This window comes from Elgaria multicarinata, chromosome 15, assembly GCF_023053635.1.
Source record: "Elgaria multicarinata webbii isolate HBS135686 ecotype San Diego chromosome 15, rElgMul1.1.pri, whole genome shotgun sequence".
Classification (NCBI taxonomy): Eukaryota; Metazoa; Chordata; class Lepidosauria; order Squamata; family Anguidae; genus Elgaria; species Elgaria multicarinata.
The window spans coordinates 13160106-13173462 of NC_086185.1; the positions used below are offsets into that span (position 1 = coordinate 13160106).

Consider the following 13357-nt stretch of genomic DNA (forward strand, 5'->3'; position numbering starts at 1 on the left):
TGTGACAGACATATTTTTTAAGTATGACTGACTGATGGACCGACTGGGAATTGCTGAATTAATGGGCATATTTCAATGCTTTGGCAGGGCTGAGCAGTAATTACATCCGCTGAACCACTTGATAACTTTTTGGAAGTAGACCAGTAAGGCCATTGCTGGAGTTCTTCCATTTTTAATATTTTAACATAACTAGTTTTATACCGTACTTCGAGTGCACGGTACAGAATACCCGAAACGCAGCTGTACAAACCAGTGCATGAAATGTCAAAATGCCTTTTGTAAGCTATTCATTTATCATTTTAGATTATTACAAGCGTGGTTCTTTGGGGACTTGTTCTGTCCAATGTATTTCCAGTCTCTTCTTTCCTTTCCAGCTGGAAAAACTGAATTCATTCTCCTCCCTCTTTATTACCTCGAATTTCCAGGCTCTACTATTATTTATTTACTTCTGAGTATTTATTAGTGCTGTGCTGGAAAAAAAAATCCACATTTTTTTTCCTGACCATTTTCATTCAATTTGATAGAAAAGACATTGCTTTCGAAAAAGAAAATTTTGGAAAAGTTCTCACGGATTGTGTTTGAGTTTCTTGTGCTTACTTTACTTAGGACGTGACTGACCAGTGTTTGTAACTGTCCTGCATGACCATCTCTCCTTGGCTTCTCACACTTCAGTTCAATCCCAGGGGAAGACATTGGGAGGAAGTTTCTCCCATAGGTCTTTTTCAGATCAGGAAGTGCAGGCAGCCTGGGAGGCTGCAGAGCGATGGAGGGATGTAGGGGTGTGTGTTTCTTTTTACTATTTTATTTATTTATTTATTACATTTCTATACCGCCCAATAGCCGGAGCTCTCTGGGTGGTTCACAAAAATTAAAACCATTCAAACAACAGTATAAAACCATAATATAAAATACAATATAAAAGCTCAACCAGATAAAAACAGCAGCAATGCAAAATTACAAATTTAAAACACCAAGTCAAAATTTATTTATAGACTCTTAAAATGCTGGTTTGCATGAAAATTCATAAACATTTTTCTGCAAATTTCTTCTGATTACCTGCATTTTTGTAGCCAATTTTGCACAATACTCATATTTTTTCTAAATAATTTCCCCAAGAGAATGCATTCTAATGTTATTTTCCTTAATCTACACATTTCTTGTACACATTGTTTTATTTTAATTAGAGAACCCCATTGCAAAATTTGGAGAAGTGTGAATTTCAAAAGACAATGGTCTTTTGGTTTGCATAGATGTTCAGAACTATAGGTTAGGTAAATTCACATTAAAATACAAAGCAAAGGAATTTCTCCCCCATCCATAACCATAACAGATCACAAGTTCACGAACTGTTTTTAAAGCTCGATTGAAAACTTTTCTTTTTTCTACAGCTTTTAGAACTTGAATTTGTTCTTACTTTCACATTGTTAGATTTATTTTCCTTTTGCCTATTTGGTGCGTTCTCTTCCCTCTCTTATTGTTTTATTATGATTTTATTAGAATGTAAGCCTATGTGGCAGGGTGTTGCTGTTTTATTCTTTTACTATGTACAGCACCATTATATAGTACATTGATGGTGCTATATTAATAATAATAATAATAATAATAATAATAATAATAATAATAATAGCAATAACAACAACAACAAGTAATGATATATACCCAATTCTACCATAAGCAAAGTTGGATTTTGTTATCTGTAGCAAATACGAAACTTAAGCAAAATTCGCTATGTTTGCTTCTTTTTCAAAATTATTTACATAAAGGGGGGAGGAATCCTCTGCAAAACATTGAAATTCCCATCTTTGGACCATTGGAAGTCTGAAAGCACACACATACACACAAGTTTCTGAGAATGCACCAGGCATGGACACTGAAGGCATTATTGCTTTCAATAAGTGAATTCAATTCCCCCCTCTTCGGAATGTATAGCAACAAATCAAATGTCAAACGCAGATAGATGTACTGGACAGTGTGAATTTCATTTAGACAGACCACACAATTTTAAAAATAGATGGAGGGAATCTGAAACCAAAGAAGAAAATGCTGTCGGTCGATTGAACTTAGATTAGTTTTTGAAAACTTCTTTTCACCCCTGTCCACCAAAGACTATGAAACAAATTTGCGTTTTACAACATTGCCTCCTCTGACAGGTTTTAGTTTCAACAAACGATGACCAAACACTAGAGTGTGAGAACATGATGTTTAGCCTAGGGTAGGAATGTCAGAGAAACTTGCAACAGATCCAAATCTTACCCACAAATAAGGCTATAATGGGGGAGGGGGGAGAGATTTGGACCAGCTCTTCAGAATTTGAATCCAAAATTCTATCCATTCCTACTAAATGCTCCATAGTAGATCTGTCTGCCTTTTTGCTAAACAGGAACCCTCTGAATGGTTCTGAAAACCAAATCCAGTTTGATTATTTAGTTATTTACAATATTTATATACTGCTCCCCATTCAAAATTTTGGAGTGGTGTACAAGATAAAATAAAATAAAAACAGAGTAAAAACAGATTAAAATAGTTTTTTTTTTTAAAAAAAAATAGCAAAATGCAAAGTAAACCATGGCTGGTCACAAATACATTTTCAGGAGGTGCCGAAAAGAATACAGAGTTGACACCCGACCTGACCTCCAGATTGAGGGAATTCCAATGCAATTATAAGGGTGCTCTCTCTTTCTCTCTGTGTGTGTGTGTTAGATCGTCGTCATTATCATCATCATCACCATCATCATTATCATCATCATTTTAATTTCTATACCGCTCCATTGCCAAAGCTCTCTGGGCAGCTTACAACAATTCATAACAATACAAAATGCAACATAACATAATAGATGTTTTCATGTTCTACATATAGGCAAACTCCCCATACATCTGAATTAACACTGAGGACTAAACAAACAGAATTCAGACACTGTTGCATAAATTGGTATAAAGGGAATTCTTTCAGCATATTAATTAAGAAGTAAGTGCACAGAGATTTGCTGTTTTAGCGGAAACATTCAGAATTCAGCGTTTGTAGATTGTTTTATAAAATAAATGTCTAATCCACTTGGCTCAACGGAGTTCTGTGACAGGTTAAAAAAAAATCCAAAAAAGGTTATTTTACTCTCTCTCTCTCTCTCTCTCTCTCTCTCTCTCTCTCTCTCTCTCTCTCCTCATTGCATTCCAAAGTTTCGCTTTGCATTCTCATATTCAAATGCATCACCTGATGGCTTCAGCATCGTGTGAATTGTTTTCAGTTGTGAATGAGCCAACAGTGATCAAAAACGACATAAGAGACCTTTTCCTATAATACAACGAAGTACAACAACAACCAGTAGCAGAGGCAGTAAACCTATGGACACCAGTTGCTGGGGAACATGGGTGGGAGGGTGCTGTTGGTTCCTGGCCGAAAGCTGGTTGGCCACTGTGTGAACAGAATGCTGGACTAGATAGACTCTTGGCCTGTTCCAGCAGGGCTCTTCTGAAGTTCTTATGGTCTAACAAACCAGGACACACCTGTGACTTACAGACATTGAAGAGGTCCCCTGAACAGCCCCTATGATCAGACTGCTTTCACTCTGTGCACACTGGTGGGATGAATTTTTTTAAGTTTGCATTTTGCACAAAATTCTGAACATTTTGTGCAGATTATGGCTGAATTTGTGCAAATTGTGCCAAATTGGTTGTAATTCGTGTCACTTGCACAAATTCACCTGTAATGTATGCAAATTGCTCAGGCGTTTGCACAAATTGCACAATCTCCCCCCCCCCCAAAAATACATAAAATTCCTGGGAAACCCACAAGCTCGCTGACCTATAGATCAAGTTGGATGCCACGACAAGAACCAAAACCAAGGCTGGGGGTGGGTCGATCTTAGGGGAACAGATTAAACTCCAGCCTCCAAATGGATTTTTCTGGCATCCCCACCTGCTGCCCACAGATGCAGGGATGTTGGTCCCATGGAACTTTAAGGAACTTTCCTTCCAAATAAGCAATATACATAGTTTAAAGATGCAGCTTGGTAAAAGCCTTTCATAGCCAAGGAAATGTAAGGTCATGTAAATACTGCTGCAGATTATGGTTTACTTTGATATGCCTGGACTGCAAGGAAAACATAGCGTTTGCTAGATTTTCCATAGAGTTCTGTTTTCTGAAAAGGACTATAAAGGTTGCGAGCAAACTTTTGGAGGGGAAAAATATAGGGTCACACTTCCTAGCTCTGCCACTGACATCACTACGCCCCACTGCCAGCTGCCTCCAGACCTCTGTGCAGGAAGCTGAAGGATGAAAAGGGAACACCTACATGCATACACATGCCTGTTTTTGGTCCGTTGGCTCTCCACATAGAATTCTGGAGGCCAGTAGGGCACACGTGGGGCCAGAGAAGCACAATAACATTAAGGGTGGGGCTGATGGATAATTCCACCCTCGCTGCCACATCTTTTCTCTGTGTGGAGGCCAAGGTCTGAAACATCTCATATTCTTCAGCCAATAAAAGAATGCTCCTGGGAGGCTATTTGCATCTTCATCTTCTCCGACAAAATTCTCGCTGTAACGCAGATGGGCACGTAAAAAAATTGGAAATCAGCTCAGCTGAATTGGTTTATCAGAGAAAGCTTCTGCTTCTGATTGAAACGTTATAGTACCATCTCTGTTCACCTGAATTTGATGCCTTTTCTTCTTGCTTAACATCTATCTTACAGACGTTATCTGGAATGTTTCCAGTCATGGGTCACCATCTTAATGTACAGACTGATTCCACTCTTTAGTAAATGAGGTGGGCCCTCAACGGACATAATTATGATCGATAATGTGTTGTGCCTTTTTAAAGGTAACATTTTTATACCCTTCAATCGAGCTGGAAGTAGATTTATCTTGCCTGTGTCCAGCAGATTCACGGTTTCAGAGACCTGTTTGTCATGACCATTAATTACCTATGGCTCGCCATCCATTTATAACATTTTTATTTCTCCTTCTCTATAATACCACTGAAGAAACTTTTGCTTGAAGTCCAAACCCAGGAAGATGTTTGTTCTGTGTTGTTGAGAGGTATTTGACTGTGTGTGGTGGTGGTGGTGGGTGCATTTCTGTTCTGGTTATATTAAAACCTGACACAAAATCTTCTTTAAAACATGTGACGCAGATCAGAGTCTCAAGCCCTTGAAACTTGCTTCTGATACCGCCAACGTTGATAGAACAGTTTGAAAACTTTGGCCAGAATCCAGAGCACATCCTGAATTTATTTACTTACTTGTTTAGAAAAAGGGGCCACGTTAATTTATGCGGACACCATCTTGTGCGGTGTCTGTGTGAGTGCACAACCTAGCTAACTTTTATAGACATGGAGATTGATTCTATGATTCTATGGTCGTGAATTGTGGTCTAGTTATATCACGCTACATCAGTTTCAAATATCTAGCCTGTGTGATATTAGGAATGGTGTGAATCAGCAAACCTTGAGCTTCCGAAGTTTTGCAAATTCTAGCTCAACACTTATTCTGACTCCATATCCACTTGCGAGCATTGTTTTCATTTGCACAAAAAGTTGTGCATATTTCATCACGTGTCAAAAAGTATGCATTTTTCTCCCACTGATTAAAGCATGTTTGTGCTCATTTTTCAAAAGTGCATTTTTTTTCATACTTTCCCCCCAAGATTTGCATTTTCAAATGATTTTTTCTTTGGTCCACAAATTGCATTGCGCACTCAGTCCTCTACAGGTTTTGACCGCAGATTGTATTAGAATCCACCTTCAAATTTGGGAGATGCAAACTGGATAAATTCTGGTCTAAAATGAACTGAAATGAATTTCCCAGTCGTTCCATTTTGGGGGGAAACCAGAAGAGATGGATGAAGAGAAACTGTTTATTGGCTGAACGTTTCTTTCCACCCTTCTGTCGAAACCAAGGCTCCAAGGTGGCTTATTGCATCGTACCATTCTAACCTATATGAAAACCCGTAAAAATGTAGACACTCTAAAACAGTAAAGTGGAATAACAATTAGAACAGAGTAAAACCAATAAATTATACGGCTTTTTTTGCTATGCTATAAAGAACATTGAAAAGTAAAAACCATAAAAACCAGAATCAAAGTCAACAATATGTCTCATATGGATGTTTTGTCATTCATTCTATACTTGTAATATATGGCTTTATACATAACAAACAAAAACCAAACGGAATTCCCTTTAAATCGTTCTGACCAAAAATATTTCGAGGCAAATTTGCCTCGAAATATTTTTGGTCAGAACGATTTAAATTTAAAGGGTTAAATACCCCAAATATTTGTGGGTCCTTTGAGCTATGCTTATTCCCTTCCCTCCTCCCTGAATAAAATATATCAGCCTGGAGTCCTGGGAACTTACTTGGACTTACTTCGGAGTAAACAAACATAGGATTTTCTACCCCCAGCATAGAATTGCAGAGTAAGCATTTTTATTAAGATAAAAATCAGCCCCATTGAGTTCCTTGGGATTTCTTCCCAGGTAAGTGGGCGTAGAATTGCAGCCTTACTCTTGGGCTTGGAAACCAGAGTCCAGGTAGGGCAGATGGCAGCCAGGGATTCAGTTCTAAGGGATGAAGCCCTATATCGACCCGCCTGGGACTTAAGATGATTTTAGATGCCCTCCTCCAGTAGGGTGACCCTATGAAAAGGAGGACTGGGCTCCTGTATCTTTAACAGTTGTATTGAAAAGGGAATTTCAGCAGGTGTCATTTGTATGCATGCAGCCCCTGGTGAAATTTCCAAAGCTGCAGGTGCCCTGCCCTCTTTTAAATCTGGCCACTCTAGTATAGCTCCTGCAGCTTTAACTGTTGTGATGAAGAGGGAATTTCACCAGGTTCCCCATATATACAAATGACACCTGCTGAATTTTCCCTTTCAATACAACTGTTAAAGATACAGGAGCCCTGTCCTCCTTTTCATATGGTCACCCTAATCTTCCAGGTCCCCCTCCTGTCGAGGCAGGTGACCACTAAGGAGAGGGCCTTTTTAGTAGTGGCACCCTAGTGTCTACATTGCAGTCTTTTCTGTGCCACATGAAGCCTTTTTAAACTCTTTTTCCAGGTTTTTTAGTTTTTGACTGTTGTTTTTAAGTCTTTCAGTAAAAGCATATTTTAAAATCCTTGCAGTATTTATAGCTTGTTGTTTGTTTGTTTTTCTCTAGGTTCCCTCCCCCCTGTTTTACACTTTGTAATGTTCTTTATAATGTTATATCGTGCTATCATATTTTCATGGTTTTATGTTTTGTTTTGTCAGCCACTCAGAGTTTCCACTGCTTTGAGCAGTAGAAAATTGTAGGAAATAAACCAGGGCAGGATCTACACTATTCATTACACCGTTGTTTAAGTGCATTGTTGCGTCCTCCCTTGCTACGTTACAAAATGCAACTTGAGCCCAGTCAATCGAAATACCTTTTCTTCTATCGTTTTACCCCGGCACACTCTTCTTTAGAACGTTCTTCATTATGCTCATACCGGCTCTGAAGTAAACCTCCTTCTTCCGGTGACTCTGAGCTAGACCTGCCAGGATAAGCCGGCAGGGAGGCGGGGCGACGCGTAGGGACGAGGGAAGCCCTGCAGCGTCTTAAAGGGGCCACGTGCGCCCCGAAAGATAAGCGTTTTTTTAAAAAAATTAAGCCTCTGTCCCTTCTTTCACCGCCCTCCCTCCCCCTCCCCCTCGTCGCGTTGTGCCAGCTCTCCCTCCCCTAGAAAAGCCCTCACTTGTCCTAATCAGGAAGCAAAGACCATGGTCACGAGACATGACTTTGAAAGACGGCATTGAATACAACGAAAGGTTGGGGCACATTGTTAGTTTTAAAACGATTTTAACAGAAAGTGGAACGGTTTTAAAAGTCAGAAGAAACGTAACAACAACAGCATCACGTGACTGCTGACATCATCTCTGCCAACTTGTTACGTTTCATCTAGACAAGTGTAGACGGGCTCCAGTAAAGGCTATAAGACCTGTAGAGAGAAGACGGCCCACCAGTGAAACAGTTATTACACTCTACGGGGTCTTTTTGACAGTGGTACCAACATTGTAGAAACCTTTTCCCCTTGCAAGGAAAAATGCACTTTGTTCCCCTCTGTCTGTGTTTAAGCAGCAATCAGAGGCTATGCTAGAGTGACCCTTATGAATTGCCCCCAAAGAAGAAATATGTCACCAAAAAATGAGGATAAAAGGGAGGGGGAGTGATTTGCATAAAATTTGCATACACTTATCTTTATGTATAGATGCAAATTTGGAAAGAATCATTATAACTTAAATAGAAATAAAGTACATCTCACCCTTGTGCAGAAGATTCTGTGCAGGTGACTTGTGTACCTGACTGTTTAGCTTCCTGTCCAGGTGCAAAGTGTTGATGAGCAACAGTACATAGGGTTGCACATATTTTACATGCAGAAAGTCCCAGGTTCAATCCCTGGTGTTTCCAGGTAGGACTGGGAAAGAATGAGTGATCTGCTGCCATTCATCGTAGACAAACCTCTGCTAGATGGATCAGTGATATGATACACTCAATAGAAAGGAAGTTTCCATTGGTCCTGTGAGACTTCAAGGAAAGGATTTGGCATGCCCTAGCTTGGCTTGGGACTCCCAGGGGAGACTGGGTTGCAGCAGCCTCAGAAGGGCTGGATTACCTTTAAGAAAAATAAGATGACGTCCAATGAGGCAAGGCCTCATCCCATAGGCATGGCAAGGCCTGTCAGGACCTGGACAGGTCACTGGCTGAAAATCACCTGCAAAGAGCAGTTGTCTCAGCAACATGCAGAGGCCTACTGAACCATTCTGAAGGCTGGCAGGTGTGAACCTGCTGCTAACTCTGGATCCCCTGAGAAGCAGTTTGCTTCTTAAGGGATTGGGCGATTTTATAGTCATTGGCTTCCATGGCAGTAATGACTGTATTGGAGGGTCTGACGTCTGGTGAATCCATGAACTGTGGCTTGGATGTTCTCAGAATAGCACACAATATGTTGCTGGATGAAGACATCAGATTTTTTTTTCCTATGGCCTCTGTGGTCCAGTTTTGGAAACCTCTGTGTTAAGTACTTGTATGACAAATATGGTTTCAACAGTAATTTTTGCATTCATGATTTACATTGCTGTATACATGAATGCTGAATAACTTCTTCTTTTTTTAATAGAAAGTTATACATACCATAGAATTAAGAGGGGAATACACATTATGAAATAGTAAGAAAAACGTAGAAGGAACCTAAGCAAATTAAATTAGAACAAAACTACTGTTGAAAATGCAAAAGACTTTTTGTTTTTGTTTTAAGTGTCTATAACTGATATTTTTTGGGGTACTGTGTGTAATGTGTAAGCGATCTGCTATTTATTATATCTTTCCAACCTGAAGATTATTATAGTGTTGAGATGAATAACCCCCCAGATAATGTCAAAACCTGGGAGAACTCAGCTTCCAGGGAAAAGGTGCTTTTCCATCCCAGAAGTTAAATAAATACCTTCTAGTTTTAATACCTGGTTTGTGTTTGCTAGTCCTGTTGTACAGGGCCTGAAAAACACTGACATTTCAGAGTAACTACACATATAGTCAGAATCACTTACACCCTATTTGTGTCAATGTGAATTTGGGACCATCAATGTACATTGTGTTAAATTTACGATGGAAATGCTGACACAACCAACACAAATATCGCAGCACTATCGAACACTGCTGTAATTATGCCACATTATATTAGAACATATGGTATAATTTAGCTCGGCATAAATGCATTTCTCTTTGTCAATTCCTTGCTCATCATTTTTGCAAATTACAAATCTGTAATAGTAAAGGTAATTCATAGTGTGGCTGTAGTATTAAAATGATGGAGTGTTTCCCTTTTTTGCTCAATCATTGATCTTTAAAAAAAAATTCTATTTGATAGCATTAATCACATTTATTAGCCAAGTGCTTATCATAAAGAACGTTGAATGTTTCTGTGCTGTTACTTTCATCTCCAATTAAGATACATTTTTCTTCCTGCGACTCTCCCTTACATGTCAACGAAGTTTTACTGATTCTAATTGGAAACCAAGTTAATGAATTCCTGGCAATGTCAATAACCCAGACAGGGCCTCTCCCCTCCCCCCCCACTCAACCCCACTACCTTGACCAATGCAAAATTGAATACTTTTATGGAAGAGGAAAAACTGGAAGGTGTCTCAATTAGCACTGTGCCACTGGAAATGTTTTAGCCTATGTATAATCATCACAGCACAAAATTTAGTGTTTGGACAAGATTAATCCTACCTTACTTCATTGGCGTTCTGTTTTTTTCCAGAGGAGAAAGTTTGGGATCGTTGGTCGGTTGGGAAATGCATGGTAGTCGGGATGAAGGCCTGGTTTCTGAATTGGATAGCAATCCGATCGGATTGATGCTCAATAGACAGGCTGCCCAAAGCCCTGCCTCCAAGAGCCAGGGAAGCAACAGAGGCTTTTACAGCCTCCCATTCCTCCATTTTCTTACTTAGAGCTGGATGGGCGATGTGAAGGTTTGTGTCACTGAGAGGCTTACGTCACGCACGCATGTCATCTATTTGTCTGCCAAATGCCATGAAAGGTACTATCCTATCCATGTTTGGATGGGAAAACTACAATTCCCAGCATGCCCCAGCCAGCCACGTTGCCAGCTGTAGGACTGATTTCAATCTGAAAGTGTATAGAACTGTGCCCTAAGAGAGGTTCTAATGGATCCATCTCTCCTCCCATCCCTGCCCACCAAAAGCCGGAAAAGGGGGATTTACAAGCTCCCTGTCCTTCTATTGAGGTTTCAACAGTCAAATCAGAAGAACATAAGAAGAGCCCTGATGCTGGATCAGACCAAGGGTCCATCTAGTCCAGCACTCTGTTCACACAGTGGCCCACCAGCCATCGGTCAGGGACCAACAAAGCAGGACATGGTGCAGCAGCACCCTCCCACCATGATGCTTTCACTGCAGCTGAGGTAGGATCCCTGCTTAGTTTGTGCCTCCTGAGGTCATAGCTTTGTCTACAATCTCGGGGCAGTGGGGGGGGGGATTCCATAATATCTTATAGCCCCTGGGATGCCCTCTTAAGGGTCATAAAATTGCTCTGTGAGTGAGTTTGCCTAAATTTAGATATGGATCTTCTAATAGGAAAGGCTCTTGACCCACTACATAGAACAAGATGTTCAGCGTGGATCAGGGCAATGCATTCTCTGCACTTTGCAAAAACAACAAGAAGAAGAAAAACCATCAACCCAGAATCAAGTTTATGCGCCAAGGTTGTCCACACTGTGCCAAGAGAAGCCAAATTCTCTGGCCTGTACAAGATGCCTTATGCCAAGGGTCAACACTTGCTTATTTTTTCATACATTGTTCTGTTTCTTCCGCCAATTTTGCCGAAGGACGACCAGGTATCCAGGCTGCTGAAGGACCACATGATCCCACTTCCACTCTGAGATTTGCATACTCCCCTTGAAATTCCGAATAGATTTGACCTCCTGTGCTTTATACAGCAGGGGTGGGTAGAAGGTAGATCTTCCAATGTTTTGGACTCCAGTTTCCAAGAGTCCTGACAATTGGCCATGCTGGCAGGGATTTATGGGAGTAGAAGCCCCAAACATCTGGAGGTTTACCTTTTGCCCACCCCTGGGCAAGGTCCCAGTGTAGTCCTTTATTTCAAGTTCTCAGAAGATCAGGGTGGAGATCAGGGCCTCCATCCCCCTTCCCCATCCCTTTGTTCATATCCAGGGATATGTTGCATGGAAGAGGGGAGGATAATAGCTCAGTGGTAGAGCACCTGCTTGCCATGCAGAAGGTCGAAGGTTCAATCCCCCACACCTCCAGGTAGAGCTAGGAAGCAGTTGTGCCTGAAACACTGGAGAGTTGCTGCCAGTCAGTGTTGACAATACTGGGCTAGATGGACCCATGGCCAGACTCAGTATAAGGCAGCTTCCTATGCCTCTCGACTTTTTATAATGTAACCAACAACCAGAAGTAGTGCATCCTCAGGGGTCCTTCTCCACGTGCCCCTGCCAAAGGAAGTGAGGCAGGTGGCTACCAGGAGCAGGGCCTTCTCTGCTGTGGCACCTCGGCTGTGGAATGAGCTCCCTAAGGAGGTTCGCTTGGCACCTACATGATATGCTTTTAGACGCCAGCTGAAGACCTTTTTATTTTCACAGCATTTTAACAGTCTATAAATAATGGTGTTTTAAATGTGTAATTTTGCATTGCAGCTGTTTTGATCTGGTTGAGCTTTTATATTGTATTTTATATTATGGTTTTATACTGTTGTTTTACACTGACTGTTTTAATTTTTGTGAACCGCCCAGAGAGCTCCGGCTATTGGGCGGTATAGAAATGTAATAAATAAATAAATAAATAAATAAATAAATCCAATTTATAAGTTTTTTATAAATTTAAAAATTCCAACACGTAAAAAATTATAAGGTGTTAATTTAGGCCCAGTATTGGGCAAAAGGCGGGATACAAATAAATATAATAATAATAATAATAATAATAATAATAATAATAATAATAATTAGACAGTGCATGAACACAAGCTTGCAACACGGATGGACAAAGCAGGTGTTCATCTATAAATCCATTCCATCCTATTTCGTCATTAAACTATAAAATGAATGTTTCCGTGATCCTATATCATCAGAGAAAACGAATTGCTGAAAAGCCAGTTGAATCTCCTCTCTGAACGACTTTTAAAGACCTCCTTTTGTTTTGTTTTGGATCTGCTGTTTTTCAGGTGGAAGCGAATCCTCGTGGGATAAAGAGAAACTCCAGTCTCCCATCACGACGGGATCTCATCACGGAGTCAGCCATGCGACGCTGTCAGGGCAGCCGAACTTGGGAAGCGCTCATCCCCTCAGCCCTCTGCAGCAAAACCATCTACTCACAAATAGTACGTACCCTGGCCTGAAGCTGCAGTGGCTCTTGCATTTCCCACATGGGCTTAGAGGCATCGCAGGGCCGGCTCTGTCGTTAGGCAGAGTGAGGCGGCAGAGTCATTTTTCAAAGTAAAGCATGCAAGTTTTATTTAAGCTATTGAAGAAAAACATTTAAACAATGTTCTAGTCCTTATGAAGCTTCTTCAGACTGGGAAGTTGCAGCTCTTGGTCCATGTAGCTCTGGGGCTCCACTCAGCAGAATGAAAAGGACAGGCCCCAAATTCAGGAGGGCTGGCTTTAGGGGTGGGCGAAAGAGCGATGTTCAGATCACTAGGATTTTCTGAACATCGTCTTGCCACTCATCTCGGGCCTGATTCCTGTTTGCATTTGCGATGGCTGCTCACTTTGTGCGAATGGGACACTTGCACAAATTGACCAACGATCGGATGGGAGATTTGCACACATCTCCCAACATTTACACAAATTTCCTCCATGGACTAA

At 40.8% G+C, this 13357-nt stretch overlaps 1 protein-coding gene across 1 annotated transcript in view; it reads left to right on the forward strand.

The window, feature by feature from the left end:
• Positions 1–13357, forward strand: part of DACH2 (dachshund family transcription factor 2) — a 397016-nt gene that overhangs the window by 296240 nt on the left and 87419 nt on the right. Inside the window, exon 8 of the mRNA XM_063142059.1 lies at positions 12715–12870. Within this exon, the coding sequence (XP_062998129.1) occupies positions 12715–12870 (156 nt within the window). The remainder of the gene's footprint in view (positions 1–12714; positions 12871–13357) is intronic.